The sequence below is a fragment of the Chanodichthys erythropterus genome, chromosome 21 (genome assembly GCF_024489055.1).
Source record: "Chanodichthys erythropterus isolate Z2021 chromosome 21, ASM2448905v1, whole genome shotgun sequence".
Taxonomy (NCBI): Eukaryota; Metazoa; Chordata; class Actinopteri; order Cypriniformes; family Xenocyprididae; genus Chanodichthys; species Chanodichthys erythropterus.
The window spans coordinates 2,476,702-2,493,959 of record NC_090241.1 but is presented as its reverse complement, the minus strand read 5'-3'; the positions used below and the strand labels follow the sequence as shown (position 1 = coordinate 2,493,959).

Here is a 17,258-nt window from a genome sequence, read left to right as displayed (position 1 = left end):
TTTTTTTTTTTTACTTTTATCAGCAAAAACATAAAAGTAACTCAATATTAAGTTACTCAATATTCTGAATATCAACAAAGTTGCACAAGATATTGAATATTTTTCTATGACAATTATTTACTATTATTTACTGACGCAATATATTTTCTAAATCAAAATTTAGTAATTACACTCTTTCTTGTATAATTTTGCTTAAATAAAGCCAGTGAGAAATATTCTATATAGAACCGTACAATACAGGCTATTTCTTATAGCCTAAGAAGACCTGTAACTGTCTGCCAAACAGATTATCCCCTGACCTCTTTCTGTTGCCTCTCCAATTCCTTCATACGGATTTCTCGAGCTTCTGCCCGGGCTGCCCGTTTAGCTGCCAGTCTTGCCTCCGCCTGGAAGAAAGACAGAGAGAGAGAGAGAGATTCAGAGTCAGAACTGCTATACTAAAAATACTAATCACATGAAGCATTTTTTTTTATATTCAATCAATACAAATGAAAGTCAAGACTATTTACAAGTGTCAGTGTGAGTGAGAAAGGCAATCTGTATGAGAGAAAAACCTTTTCTGCTTGAGTTCTATGCAGAGCAAAAGCTAATATTGAAGTTGAGGAGAGTCTTTGGAATGTAATCTAATTAAGCTATCCACAGACTTTCAGTGATTAATCCATTATAGTTTTAATCTCATCATTGACTTCATTGACGTGAGGGGGTGGAAGTCCCGTGGAAATGAGCACCAATCAGCAGCACCATAACTAAGATTAAGAACCATAAGAAATGACTGTTCTACCTATAAAGAAATGTTTTAACTAGAACAACAACAAAATCAGCATGATGGTCAAGGAAAAATATAATCGACTGTTATATAACCATAAAAAGAGTCATGAATAGATTGTAATATTGTAAACTGTGAACACAAACAAAGATTGTGAACTAAGGTTACCCGTTAAGCACACACACACACACACACACACACACACAGGCCGTGCCAGGAAGGAATAGCTCACTCACTGCCTCCAAGCTGCCATTTCCGGTCAACATGTGAAACCCAAAGCATAACAGAGGACAAAAAAACTGCTGCTCAACAACCCAACTGATGTACATCATTGTGAACACTTACTACTATCTGTCATCATACAAATACATTTTTTGTGGTCCTCACACTTCAAATTCATTGTACAAAAACAAACAAAAAAGGCTTCAAATTGAACATTGCAATTTTCTAATATTGTCATGAAGTGTTCTTTACAGTGTCTGGTTTATAAATGTATCTTGAATTTCAATGGCATCCTGCTCTTGGCAGCCAATAATTTGCAGTGGAGAACACATTGTGGTCGGCACAACCCATGTTTATCAGTGCAAGTCAATGGGGAATTCCCTATTGGTCTAGAAAACAAAAGGCCCGTGGAGAAGCCATTATTTAAGGAAAAAAAATATTAAATTTGGATATATATATATACATACATACAGTATATAAAATGCAACAGTTCTTTCTGGTTCTTGAATCTGATTGGCTGGGAGCCATGCAATATTCCCTCAGTACTGGAACCGTTTCACCATTTTTTATCAGTACGCTTGTGGCGACTTTAATGGTGGTCAAGCAAATCCTCAATATTTTTTTACAAATACTACTGTTGTTGTGTCACAGAATATAGGGAGTTTTTTAGATTAATATATAGTTATTTAGACCTCACATATGTGACTCATGTGTAAACATAAAGCCTATTTTTACAGTTTGTTTAGACGCTTTAGCAGATGTGAGCTCAAGGCAGGCAGCAGACGTTCAGCGCTCATGTACCCGCTGAGAACAGCTTCATCTCAGCCAGTCCTTCAAAAATTTAACACTGGCTCTTTTGAAGATAGTGGTTAAACATGAGATATAATTCATTTGGGGGATATAAATGATTTGGGTTAAGGGGAAAATTAAGTTTCATAACTTTATATTTAGGCTATATTTAACTTGAATCCTGTACTAGAGTGCTGATTTTGTACATTTGACTGATTTGCTTGTTTGTTTGTGTTATTTCCTATCGTCTAATGGCTATTGTTGTTAATTTAAATATTATTGTTTAATAACTATTATTCGGACTGAATGCAATTCTATGCCTTTCACAGACATATATACATACGAATATATTTAGACCACTTAACTTAGTTAGTGCTATCAGGATGTGAAGAGATTTCAACCAGCATAACAAAACATGTTTATGGAACAAATCGCATATATCCTGCCTTTAATTGTCTGTTTAATATCTCCTACATATGTAAACTGAACTGCTTTCACATTAGAGCTTTTGGTGCAGTCCATTATATAAGGTATAAAGCACAATGGGAATAGAGACCAATAATGGCATGGGGAAGTTTGACCAAAGCAATCAAACCATTGTGTGAAAACAGTCTCTATTGAATCAAATTAGTAAATTCCGCCATGCTACCTTTTTGTTTTACCCCAATATTGCTTATTAAGGTAGCATGAAATATATTTTTGATTTTATAAGCTGTTGTACAAGCAATATATCCATACAGACAGCATATATAGGCTAATGCACTGTATGAAGTCTGGCTAAATCTATGACAGAGTGGACAGAATAACAAGCTTGCCAGGCGACACAAACAGACTGTTAGAAAGCAGCTCTGGTTCTTTTGTTTGAACAAGTCTCAACTCATTGAATAAGGGGCTTTAGACAAGCCTCTGGCCTAGATCCTGCCAACCATGTCCACTGGCCTGTCAACAGCATGCAGGGAGCTGGAGTTCACACTGCTCAGCAGAGCAACTCTCACACGCTACTGAATATCAGAGACATACCAATGGAAAATGTGGAAAAGACAGAAAAATGGTTAAAATATAAATGGTATAATTTTACCTATAGATTATTTTAAAGCATAATCCAAGGAAAAAAGTTCATTACAATGCACAAAACAGTCTGCCAAGCAAGACAAACACTGCAATATTACAGTAATATAGTCATCTGAGGTAATTTTCAGTACAATCGATACTGAAAAGACACAAAATGGCACCAGTTTTATTTGTACGAAACAAGAAAGAAGGGGTACGCAGTGTGTTGAGTGTCTGTTTCAGTTAAGGCCTGTTCACACCAAGACAAATGTATGACGGAGATTAATGTGTCTACTCATACTGACATAAATATTTGTATGCCATCAATGTGAATTTTTTTTATTAAGAAATGTTCTAATCTATTTTCCATCACATTGTGAAGAAAACTGGCCAACCATTGACATTTTTGTTTTGTTTTATTATACACGGTCTAGTCTACTTTTGTTCAGTCCTCATTGCTTTCTGTGTGATAGTCTCTCCTTGTCTAATCAGTTGTCATAGTCGCTGATTGAGTTATCCAGGTGTTTTGTGTTGTGTTAACGATCTCTGTGTGAACTTAAGCCCTCAGTTTACTCAGTTCTGTGTTGTCTATGTAACATGGTTGTTGTTTCCCCTGAACTTTTCCTGTGTGCTTCTGTGGATTATATTAAAGACTCCTTTCGTGCAATTTGTCTTTGTGAGATACTTTACTACAGCGATGCGTGACAGAACACGGAACCCTCTAAAAACGAGTATGTTTAAAGCTGCAGTCTGGCATTTTTCCTCTTTGTCGCCATCTCTGTTTGAAACCTGCAATTGCAGTCATATGCAGAATTGTTATTGTTACGAGCACGGCGACCCAGCAGTTTCACCTTGGCGCAATGCTCCCTTGGCTTCACCGTGGACTGTCATCCCTCAAGCTCCACCGGGCTCCTTCATTCTTTTGACCTTACCTTGTTCCATCATTTCTCTGGCTTTGCCCCGGACTTCTTTGCCTCGATCCTCTGCCTCTCTGGCTTTGCCGGGCCCCACCTTCACTCCAGTTTGGCCATTGTCCTCAATCACTCCGTCTCTTCCCCGGTCTGTCAAGTTCATGCCTTCGCCTCAGTCGCACCCACCTGCAGCTCCACCTTGGCCTTCCGGACTTTCTGCGTCACCCTGGCTCTTCAGGTGGTTCCCTCTTTCATCGTCTCTGCCTCAGTTGTCCCCCTGGTTTCGTCTGTGCACCCTAGGTCTACACCGTGGCTTCTCCCGTTATCGGCTCCACCGGGGACTGTTATTTCTCTTTTGTTTTGCCCCTCATTGATTGAGTTACAGGTGGTGTGTTACTCTGTACTCTGTGTGTACATAAGCCCTCAGTTTACTCAGTTTTGTGTTCCATGGCGTCTATGTAACGTGGTTATTGTTTCCCCTGAACTTCTCCTGTGTTCTTCTGTGGATTATATTAAAGACTCCTTTTGTGCAATTTGTCTTTGTGAGATACTTTACTACAGCGATGCGTGACAGAACACGGAACCCTCTAAAAACGAGTATATATAAACATTGATACAACTGTAATCCATCTATACCTCCTCCCAGAACAAAGACCATATTTGGAGCATTTCTTTTGGATGCACTAGCTTTGAGGATCCCTTTATACAGCCTGCGAAACAGAACCAGCCAGCGACCAGCTGTGTCCGCATCGAAGCAGCAACCAGATCTGAGATAGAGCAAACCTCAGAGGCTGAAGTTATCCCAGAGTTTGAATCAGTCAAGGAGTGTGAACCGCACGTTACATCCGTCATTAGAGTATGTTCGTGGGGATAGAGTGGAGCAGTCATCCCCCTGGTTTGTCCCCCCCGTCTGTGCACCCTACGCTTCTCCCGTCATCAACTCTTTCGGGGACTATTATCTCTCTTTGTTTTTTGCCCCTTTCCAGCTCCACATCCTCCAAGAGCCTCTCCAACCTTCCCTCCTTTGTACTTTTTTTGCAGCACGAAGACGCACCTTCCAGAAGGAGGAAGCTATTGTCAGGGTTATCCACTGTCTAGTTTACTTTTGAGTTTTGCTCAGTCCTCATTGCTTTCTGTGTGACAGTCTCTCCATGCCTAATCAGTTGCCATAGTCATTGATTGAGTTATCCAGATGTTGTGTTACTCTGTACTCTGTGTGTACTTAAGCCCTCAGTTTACTCAGTTCTGTGGCATCTATGTAACGTGGTTGTTTCCCCTGAACTTCTCCTGTGTTCTTCTGTGGATTATATTAAAGATGCCTTTTGTGCAGTTCATCTTCCTGAGATACTTTACTACAGCTACGCGTGACAGTGTGTAGTATGAATAAGATTCACCCATATACTGCATCCGCATGTTGTCATTGTCATGTGACCTATGACTCAGTGAAGCAATGCAACAACTGGTCATTCACAAATCCACTCCTGTGGCCCAATGGGATAGTAAAGTATCCAAAGGATGCGCACTTTAGAATATCGCCCGAAGTAATAGGTAATCTGAGTACTTAATTACCCTACAGTTTTATGAATACTATGAGATTCAGACAGATTACTCGTCTCACATACTATTTCCAAAAGAGACAGTGAATGGCAGAGAAAGAAACTGACTCCTCTTGTCTCTGTACTTTATTTATTAAACACCATGACAAGCAGGTGTCAGAAATGAAAAGTTGTGCACCACTCTGCTTTTCCATAAGCGCCATTCTCATTCAGACCACCCGCCGTTTATTTGCATTTATCCGAACAGAAACATTCCACGCAAAATTTGCACTAAATTTTTGTGCCAAACATTTTTGCTAGTGTGAAAAGGCCTTTACCTAGATGAGGGGTCTGACATACAGTGTTGCCATGGATGATGGTGAATAATATCAGAGTGCTGGATTGTGCCCAAACAAAATCAAGTTCAAGGGAGCCATGCAATAATATGCGATGTCCATATTGTGAATAACCTTTCAGAATCTTTGTCATTTTATTTATTTATTTGGGCATTCTCAGTTTTAGCATAGTGTAGTCATGTTAATAATCCAGGTGGACACAATGGTTATCATGGGTATATTTTGTAAAAGAAAATGAACAACCCAGCTAGTTAACAAGTGTAAGTCAAGCAACAATATTAGGCTAAAGATTCTAATGGAAACAAGAAGAGTCCCAACCACAGTTTGAGAAATGTAATTCCAAAAGTTTCCATGCCATAATGTCTACTGAAATACTGCACCAACAAAGAACAGTTACAGTCTAAACACATGCACATGCCAGTGGCTCCACAGGTCAAAACCCTTTGATCAGTGACTCAGCTTGAGACACATGTGTATGCGATAAACTGGTGCCTTATCAGTCATACCAGACTTGTGTGCATTCTCCACTTGAGACCAGGGTTTTTTGTTGGTTTCATGCGTTATTGCAGAACTAAATTGTAGTGAAATAACATTATTACTGCTAATGCAATATTAAGCTTCTTTAATTATGAAAGGCTCCAGCTTCACTGATTGTCTCAGCTGTCATACATGAATGATTTCTAAAGCACTAAATCTTCTTGCAGACACTCTACCAGAGAGAAGAAAGAAATAGAGTCACTGCAATCTGCTGCGTTTTCTTCGTTGGTTGGATTCCCTTACTGGGGGAGCTATATTTTGAGCTTTAATGTTCAGTTTCTGGTTTCGTTAAACACCGCTCTGTAAAAACAGACTAAAAGTCACTGCTATTAGAGGGATTTGAGGTTCTGTGAGGGGAAGACACAGTGCCTGTCCTAGATCAAGTATGAGCGTGGCAGAATCTGACAGATGTTCCTTTCCTCCTCAGCTGTGTCAGGACCTACAGCCCTCCCTATGGAACCATAAGGAACTAGATTCTTTCAGAGCCAGGAAAGAGATCAACTCAGCGAACTCACATAAGAGCAAAGGGACAGTTCAGTGCTGTGTACACTACCATTCAAAAGTTTGGGGTCAGTAAGATTCTGTCCTTTTAAAAGGAAATGAATACTTTCATTAAGAAAGGATGCATTAAGTGACAGTAAAGAACTTTCTGTTCATCAAAGAATCCTAAAAAAAAAAAAAAATGTATAAAGATTTGCACAACAATATTAAGCAGCTGTCACAGTTATGTTCAGTTTGCTTTCTTCAGTATTTCTTTGTCTTTGTTTCCCGCAACTCATCTGTTTCCATGGACACTAACTCGTCATTACAGCTTATCATCATTTAGTTCATCATCACTGTGTATTTAAGTTCCTCCTTGTTCACTCTTTAGTTGTCGGTTGTTATTTGTGTTTATGCAAGCTGTTACTCTCTAGCCTTTTGTTTAATAAACCTCATTCATATTTTATAATCCTGTCGTCCATCTTCATCTTCTTCAGACCTCGTTTTCAGCATTGATAATAATAAGAAATGTGCAGCAAATCAGCATATTAGAATGATTTCTGAAGGATCATATGACACTGAAGACTGCTGAATGATTGTTTAAAATTCAGCTTTGCCATCAGACTTAATAAATCTAACTAAATAAAGCTGTTATTTTAAATTGTAATGATATTACTTTTTACGGTATTTTTAATTAAATGAATGCAGCCTTGGTAAACATGAAAAAAAAAAAATCTGAAAAACCCAAAACTTTTAAACAATTTACAAAAAAATCTGAAAAAAATATGTTGTATTTCTTGGCAGAATAAATGATCTTGAGAAACGTGACAAAAATAGGCTTGCTTACATATTTAAAATATGGCAGCAGCTATTTACACTAAGTGCAAAAGCAATAGATGCTATTTACACTAATGAAAATAGCAATATATTCTATTTACACTAAAGCTGGGGACACACTTAACAATTGTAAGGCCGATTATGAATCTAATTTGATACTTACGACTTATCATGCCCAAATGCTCCGAGTCAGAGCCAGTTGCATTCAGTCTGTGTTTACAGTCAGCATTTAAAATCTTATAGTGTGTTCAGTTCAGTCTTAGAATGTTTCAGCTAGCCGTTAAGTGTGTCCCCAGCTTAAGTTAATATAGCAATATATTCTATTTACACTAAGTGAAAATAGCATATTTTCTTAGCGATATGCTATTTACACTAGTTGAAAATAGCGATAAATTCTATTTACACCATGCAAAAGTATCAGTTCTTTGCAATAACAGTAAATAGTAATTAGATGCAATCTATACTTATATATTGGCAGATACTATGTTAGGATTTTTGAATATTAACAGGATGCAATAATATCATAGATTGTAAATGATTATATTTATTAAAATTATTAAATAGATGCTGCCTTATTGGAAGAATAACCTTCCCCTAACCCTACCCAATACACACATTTAATATTATTAAACACTTGTTCGCAGTTTATTTCCACTTTTAGAACATTCTTTTCATTTTCTATTGAAAAAAAAAAGCGAGCTCAGCAAAAGGCGGATTCGAACCTGCGTCGATCATGTTAAAAGCCAGGTCTACGAGCCTTACTTGCTACTGCTGCGCCACTGAAGACATTGAATTCTCTGCATCTTTTTTAAGACTTGAGTGGCCCAACCAAACATTGGTGGGTGGAGCTAGTGTAAATAGCATTTGTCAACAAGGGATGCTATTTGCAGTTAGTGTAAATAGACACTCTGTTAAAGGCAAAAATATATTTGCTGATAGTGACAGTTAGGAAAACACTCCACATGCAGTTTCACTAAATCTCAGTTTATATACTTCTATATATTGGTCAATTGTATCATTAAAGTGAGCAAACAGCACAATAACATTCAGTGAACAAGTGATTCTTAAGAGCTGGTTCTTTTTTAATGAGAAACTAACTTAAGTAAGAGGGATGAATTACACCTGTATTAAGATTTAGGTCAATCAGATCACAAGTGGATGACGCTAAATACAGGTGTAAAGGGGTTGTAAAATGTTTGAGCTTGTCCACTTAAAACCACTTCCAGAGGTAGTCGAAAACACAGCCGTTTCAACAAAAGATCTGAAAAAAAACATATATTTACCCACCCATAGACCCTCTCCTTGAAGAAATCAGGAGAGAAGTGGTTGAGAGTGGCCAAAGAGACGGATTAACATACCAGGTGGAAACGAGTATCTCCCTCGTCCACTTGTGATCTGATCAACCAAAAACAGGGCCAAACTCATTCAGTTGAACCATTCAGAGCCGTTACTGAGTTTATAACTGACTCCCTCACTAAACCATGAGTCAAAATGAAAAATCTAACACAACACTTCATTTCTGCCTATCTGGGAAAAAAGCATCAATATTTATCTGGCACAAGTACAATCAGGATCAGTAGTGTGTGAACATTACATTCATCCAGTGATTCTGTAACTAAACATTCATTTGTTCCTAAATGATTTATGCAGTCTGGAGCCCAGATTCTACAACTCACACATTGCTGCTTAATCATATTTTGCTGTGTGAAGCAAAATGTCTATCATAATCCAAACACCGTATCCAGAAGAGTTTAATCTACATAGATTAATGATTCAACTACTTGCACTTACAAGTAGAGCCTGTACTTAGCATAAAATGTGCTTGGGACTGTTTACTTGTTTGTGCATATATTTGCATGTGCAAATCTCTTCCAGCCATTTACTGAGATCCAAGAAGGTTGAGAGGTAAAATTGATTCAAATTGCTGCAGTGGAGCTCCTAAATATCTGAGATCAAACTCATGCTTTGGCAGCCCCATGTGAATTAACTTTACCTCACAATCTGCTGCTGGGCAGACCAGCTCAGAACAGACTCTCTTTCAATTAGACAATCCAACAACAAAATCACATAGCCTTAATATATTCTTGATCTATTGTAGAGAACTTCTAGCATGGAAACATTTAGTCAGTTTTATATAAGCAGTCAACATGGCAGAAAAGAAGTAGGCCGTTTCAGGCCCAGCACATTCACGCTGGGTGTCTTTGGAGACCATTAACACACAGAGTATTAGCCTCCAAAGCAAACAAGCCTGCACCTCACAGCGATATTTAACATATGTGGCTCAGAGCAAGGCTGCAAAATGAACTTTGCATAGGGACTGATGGAACAAACAACAAGAGCGTTCCTCCTCCTCCGCAGTCTTGCGGAGGGGTTAATTTGAATATCAAGTATGCTGACTCACAATTCACTCAGATCACAAATGTGTGTGTTTGCGTGGACTGGGACTGGAGTGACTCACCAATACAGATTGAAATTTATAGGAAAGCACAAGCGAATCATTAAAATAATCAGTGCAGATTAATAAACATTTTTGAAAAAACATTTCAAGAAAATGTATTGACTCTAAAAGTATCATGTGTTCTAACCATACATTTTACGCCGGACTGCTTCACAAACGAGGGTCAATTCAACACAAAAGATGAACATGACGGCACATGCTAGTGGATGAGTTGAATCAACTCCACAGCAACTACATCAATTTATCCACTAACCATTCAGAAACGTCTAAAAGTTGTAACTTCTTCCTGAGTCTCTCCATCAGTGTCGACTCCGGTTTGAACAATGTAAGGCTGAACACCGTTACTGACAATCCTCATTTTGTCTGCGTGAGATTCTCCAGCTTTGTTGTTGTTGAGCTGTTAAAGCTCCGCCCTCATTTGCATTTAAAGGGACACACACAAAAACGGTGTGTTTTTGCTCACACCCAAATAGAGGGAAATTTGACAAACTATAATAAATGATCTGTGGGGGATTTTGAGCTGAAACTTCACAGACACATTCTGGGGACACCAGAGACTTATTTTACATCGTGTAAAATGGGTATTATAGGTCCCCTTTAATAAGATAAAAGATAAAAAAAATCAGTCATTGACCCAGTTGTAAAGCTGATTCTGAGCAAATGTAATACAGAATTATTGAGAGCGAGTTGTTTTTGTTTTCTAGGTGACAGTGCAGGAGATTAGACAGTCATGGAGAGTAACTCCAGACTAATCTGCTCTTAGAGCGCAATGCAGGCCCATAACGCATCACTTCCTGTCTGCTCCTCACCTCAGTCTACCCAGCAACTTAATCGCAGGCTTACTGCAACCCCCCTAACGCGCACACTCCCGAAGGCCTACAACATCACCTTCCACTGCACCACAGAGAGCAGAATAGGCTGATATATGACCCTGCATGACTAACAGAATAACTGCCTCTGCATTCCTGGCACTTTACACTGGAAACTGTCATCAGTAGCCCTGAAAGGGAATACATTTTCATTGTCTGAGGAGTTTCAATAAAAGTGGCCAAAATAATGCACAGTAGTAGAGCTCCTAGAGGGGCGATTAACACGGGATGTTGTGGAGAGGCTTAAAGGATGCAGGTCAGTGGGTGGTGGCTGGCCAATCTGTTGCTGCAGTGAGGCAGGGGCTAAATACTCTTCTATCACTAGGTCAGCTAAATTCTCTTTCCCTCATGAGCCAAAAAACACACCTTTTCCTCCACAAACCAACCATCTATGCACACTTTGAAAATAGAATCTCCATTGGCTGGTCATTTTCTTTTTAGGTTTATTTGCCAGACTGTATTTATGCATGCATGCATGTATGTATGCATATGATTTGGAATGAATAATTTATATAGGAATGATGTGGAATGTGCATCTCTTCACAAAATGGCACAGCTTTTTACAAAGATACATTCACATGTGAAAGAATTTGAAAGCATAACAACGGAAACTTTAACATAACATCAGTCAATCAAGCATATACCTGTACATACACTTTAAAAATGCTGGGTTAAAAACAACTTAAAGGGGTACTTCACCCCTGGAAAGATGAATGTTGTGACGAGCAGGGCGGGCGAGAGCCGTGAGGGAACGGCGCGAGGCCGGTGACGCGAGTGATAATGAGCGTCACCTGCGAGGCGTGCCGGCCTCGAGTCTCTCACGGAGGAGCTCCGGAGGCATAAAAGGAGGAGCGACATCAGTGAAGGACGAGAGAGGACCAGGCCTGGACTTTATTTTATGTTTTGTTATGTTTGTGTGGCCGGCAGACGTCCGCGAGGGTCTGCCGGCATTACTTTCGTTTTGTTTGTTTATTTTATATTAAAGTTTCGTTGAATGTTCGCCGGTTCCCCTGTTATACAACCGGCACTGTCTGTCCTGGGCTTGTAACAAATTCTCCATAAATGTGTATTTAAAATTGGTCATTTATGTAGTAGAAATGTGAAATTATTTTTGAATTTGGAGCTTTCTAGACTGAGAAAAGGCAGAATATGTATTTTTGATTAATGTGGATGAAAGACAACAACTCCCAGAATGCACTTGCTGCCCTTGCGAGGCCACGCCCAAACCACGCCTATCGGTTACAGGCGGCATTACCAGAAAAATTCAAACAAATAAATTGTGAGTTAGTTCATACATTTACAGCGAAATGGTGCTAAAAACCAGGAAAGGACAAGTAAGTTTCCATCATTTTCCGATTAAATTAAAGATTTGGAGCGATGTAAACAGTGGCTGTGGGCCATCAAACACCCGAAGTTTGGAGATGACACCATTATAGAAAACCTAAAAAAACGCAGAATATGTAGTCTCCATTTCAAGCACGAGGACTACGAACCAAATATCTTTGCAATGAAGAGAACCATTCTGAAGGACACCGCGATACCATCGATATTCACTTTCCCAGAGGACGAACAGCCTGGACATCTGGCACTAAGCGTATTCGCCCAGAGGTAAGACTCGCTGATACTAGACTGGTAACACAGTAGCCTATATGTAGTGTTGTAGGCGGCAGTAAGTAACGTTAGATAGACAATTACATATACGTTGCATATATGTTGACTGTTATCAAAGTAAAGCCTCTGTTCTGTAAAACTGAGTTTATTTATCTATTTATTCTAACGTTACCACAAAAGCCTGTTGCTGTATTGGTTGAGATGACTGCAGAGACCGATAAATTTGCGAGATGAACCACTGATGTAGTGCAGACAAAATAAAGTTAATTACTGTAAGCTTAAAAATATAATTGACACCCACTTTTGATAAAATCTTTGATCTATGTCCGTGAGTAACCTCAAACGCGCATATGTATGGGCGTGGTGAAAAAATGCGGAACTACCTGCTATTACTGGCTGCCTCTGGCCAAAAAAGCCTCCGATGACGCAAAATGACGATTTTTGCGTCATCGGAGGCTTTTTTACAGAATAAAAATGCATAAATCTCTCATCTCAGGCTGATATGTAGGGGGAAAGCACGCTAATTCGAAAATACTAGTGGTATTCTACTAATACAAAGCTTAATGCTAAATCCTGAAGTAACCCTTAAGTTGGGTTGAAAATGGACAAACCCAGCTAATGGGTTGTTTTAACTCAGCGGTTGGGTTGAATATTTGCCAAACGTGTTGGGTAGTTTTATTTAACAATAAACATTTATTAAATTGCTTAATAATAAATGTTCACTTTTTGATTATTATTGTTGCCTCTAGTAATTATGTGTCTGATTTTTGATTTCCAGCCTATTTTGGGTTCATTTTAAGCCAGACATATAGTCATTTTTAAACAATAGTTGGGTTTAATAAAACTACCCAGCAGGTTTGGCAAACATTTAACCCAACAGCTGAGTTAAAACAACCCAATTGCTGGGTTTATCCATTTTCAACCCAACTTGGGTTTATTTTAACCCAACTTGGGTTTATTTTAACCCAACGGTTGTGTTTATATTGTATCTACTATGATATAAAAGGTCTGAAAAGCTGCTGGGCTCATGAATAATGTGCTCTGCATTCACTCAAACTGTTTTGCTGAAATCAAACCGTGATGAGCGCAAGCCAATGAGATTGCTGCTTGCGTATTATTCCCACCCCCTACCGAAGGAACCAGCTGGCAGTGCTTCTGCTTAGTTATTATTATATTTGCGTCTTTTTGACAGGAAAAAAAAAAAAGGAATATTATGTAGTAGTGCATTAGTATGTACTCTGTTTGTGTGTGTGAGAGAGAAACACAGAGCGCTCACAGCCAAGCCAAGAGTTTACGATGTGTCAAATACGTTGTGAATAGGAATAGTGCTCTCATACACTAGGAATAGTGCGCTCACTGTGCCGTAAAGCCAAGGAGAGACAAAATCTCAAACGCTTAGTCAGAGTGTTCAAGTGTATGCAAGTGAAAACATATACATGCTAAACTTCTTCTTAGCCTCTAACTGGCAAGTGAAGTCTAACAATTTATTAGCCAGTGTCTAAAGATAGACATTATTTAGTCACCTAGAGTGAAATGTGTGTGATTTACTTGCAATGTAGACAATTGAAAACCCAACCTTTTTTGCATTAATCACAGTCAAACTCCTTCACAAGGTCCCAAATGCCATCCTAAACCTACGTGGTCTACCTCAAAATCCACACTTCGATGACGTTATTTCACATAAACTATCCAGTAAAGTTTCTCTGGAGCCTGCATCAGTGCCTCTGCAAAGTGGGCGGTCGTGAGATCCCTAAAATATCCAATGGGATGTTCTACGGTCTCACAGGCACACGAGCCATGGCAGGTCTGCAAGACCATAAGTACATATCAAGAGCGCCATTTGGAACGAAGCCTAAGATGTACAGCCTTAAAGGCTTTCTGCTTCCTGTAAGGCAGTAAGTGGAAAAAGAGTCGAATGTGAATGGAGTCCAAAGTTCCAATGGAGTCCACATGCTGTGACTGAGGTAGATTTTAAATTTGGATCATGAGATGTGATTTCTGCTTCTGTGCAACTAAGACGCAGTAAAGATATTTCACTTGGAAAGAGGTCGGTCATAGAGTTCAAATAACATCCACTTGATTCTCAACGACCACATGCACTTCTCTCCATTCTGCTAGATCTAGATGAGTACCAAAAGGAAACATCAGAATTCATTTATTGGGGCTCATAATTAAAAATAATAACAATAATTTAACGTCTCGAGGGGAATGCCAATAAAAACTTTACTGACATTGAGGTAATTGTACAGCAAATTTTTCAGAAAAAAAGTTTTGTTTCTGCATCGGCAGGTTTTGATCAATTGAGGCGTAAGCTATTATTGCGGTCATTGCCTAATTTTTATGGGTGGAACCCTATCCCATGAGCCCAGGCTACGTTCACACTATGCAAATTCAATTTTTTGTGTATCCAAATAGAATCTGATCTAAATTATTGACTGTCCACACTGTGTATCGCAACTGTTCAGATCTGATCTGTGTGTCTTGTGCACCTCTTATGTTTTCCAGAACATCTACATTGGTTTTTATGGCAATGACATTGCTTTGGTAGGCATTCCCCAAAAACAACAACAGCAACGTAGAGGAGTTTGCAATACAGATCTTGTTTTATTTACAACATGACAGTATGCAACCACCGCGCGGGACTACTATGCCTTCAGAGGCAGTGGCAGAAACATAGGAGGCTGGTTTGCGTGGCTCTATTCCAAGCTGTCATCTCCGCCGGTCTCAAAAAAATGTCACCATTATTTCTGTTTAACCGTCACTTTGCAACAACACAGCCTTGTTTCTGCAGCGACTTTCAGCATGTTTCCTATAACAATGTCTGACCTCACTGAGAAAGTGACATACATAAACCACAAGAAATCCAATTAGAGCGGTTAGACTGAAACAGATTTCCAGAAATGCAATTTGAATAGGATTTCAAACCACAACTGTTCAGATCTGATGTGATTTGCAAATTCACACTTGTTAAATATGATCAGATTCCAATCAGATATGCACAAAAATCACATTTGAGTCTGAATGAGGCCGTGCCCCCAATCCTAGATCATGCCATTTATGCTGGCTGTAATGTGAGCAGTTTAAGATCAGAGACAGAAGAAGCCAAAAATCTATCCAGACAATATAACAAGCATTGTTTAGGCTAAATAAAAACATTGAATCCATCTTGTATATGTTACATATTACCACGCTTGTTTGTACAGTTTTAACCACTTCCCTTTTTTTTTCTGTGCTTCTAATATGTAAAGCTGCTTTGAAACAATTACCAATTGTAAAAGCGCTATATAAATAAATTTGACTTGACTTGACTTGACTTGAATTAAAGGGGACCTATAATGCCCCTTTTACAAGATGTAATATAAGTCTCTGTTGTCCCCAGAATGTGTCTGTGAAGTTTCAGCTCAAAATCCCCCACAGATCATTTATTATAGCTTGTCAAATTTGCTCCTATTTGGGTGTGAGCAAAAACACACAATTTTTGTGTGTGTCCCTTTAAATGCAAATGAGCTGCTGCTCCTGGCCCCTTTCCAGAAGAGGGCGGAGCTTTAACAGCTCAACAACAACAAAGCTGGAGAATCTCACGCAGACAAAATGAGGAAAGTGTTCAGCCTTACATTGTTCAAACCGGAGTCAACACTGATGGAGAGACTCAGGGAGAAGTTACAACTTTTAGACGTTTCTGAATGGTTAGTGGATAAATTGATGTAGTTGCTGTGGAGTTGATTCAACTCATCCACTAGCATGTGCCGTCATGTTCATCTTTTGTGTTGAATTGACCCTCGTTTGTGAAGCAGTCCAGCGTAAAATGACGGCATGACAACAACACTCTACTACAACAACTCTTCCTCTTCTCTAAAGCAGCCCAACATGGCCTCAAACCCTTTGTTGGTGTTCACAGGGGCGGGGTTTATGTAAATTTTAGGGTTAGTGATGTCACTAACACGGGAAGAAGCACCAAATCCAACACTTCTGCAAACAAATGTGATCAAGCTTGTACAGAGTCTTGCTGTTCCCTAATGCCTGCTATATAAAAACAGCTCAGTTGGCAGAGATGTTGATTATACTTATTACAGATGAACCTTGTAAGTGCTACATAGCTGTCAGATTGGCCCAGTGTCCTAATGACTCCATATCAGACTGCACGCCTAACTCATGCCTAAACAAAGCTGTCTAACATCGCATTTACATTATATGGTTCAAATTACCCAATTTCGATTTTTTCTTCCCATGTGGCTCAGATCGGATATGACCCACGAATGTGTAAGCAGGAAAAAAGCACATGGATTCCGATATTCTCAGATTGCTTTCAGGCCTCATTCATGTGGAAATAAATCAATCAGATATACATCTGCCATATAAGCAGCCATTTTACTTCCTTTTTGGCCTAAGCTTTTCCAGGTCAGTACATCTACCTTGAGTTGTTTCACCAGGTGTATAGTGTAAATGCAGATATCGGTCACTTTTAAAGTAAGATGTAAGCTAGTCAAAAAACAAAAAAAAAAATCTGGTATAGTCAACAAATCGGAATTGGGCATCAAGACCTGCAGTGTTAATGCAGACTATTATGTTGCTATGTGACTGTGCCTCTCCTGTCAAATACAAAGTTCACCAAAACTTATTTTCAAACCTGTAAAACTTTCTTTCTTACATTGAAGACAAAATAAATAATTTTATATAACACACAGTTTTCCCCTGAATTACACTGACTGTGGACTAGTGAACAAATTATATTGATTTTTTGTGAACTGGATCAACTGAATCACTGAAAAGATCAGACTAAGTGCATGATTATTCAATCATTTTAGCTCCAGAAAGCACAAATCCAAGTGCATAATCA

At 38.9% G+C, this 17,258-nt stretch overlaps 1 protein-coding gene across 1 annotated transcript in view; it reads right to left on the bottom strand.

Annotated features, from left to right (window-relative positions):
- Positions 1-17,258, bottom strand: part of lrrfip1b (leucine rich repeat (in FLII) interacting protein 1b) — a 46,169-nt gene that overhangs the window by 25,536 nt on the left and 3,375 nt on the right. Inside the window, exon 2 of the mRNA XM_067373590.1 lies at positions 300-386. Within this exon, the coding sequence (XP_067229691.1) occupies positions 300-386 (87 nt within the window). The remainder of the gene's footprint in view (positions 1-299; positions 387-17,258) is intronic.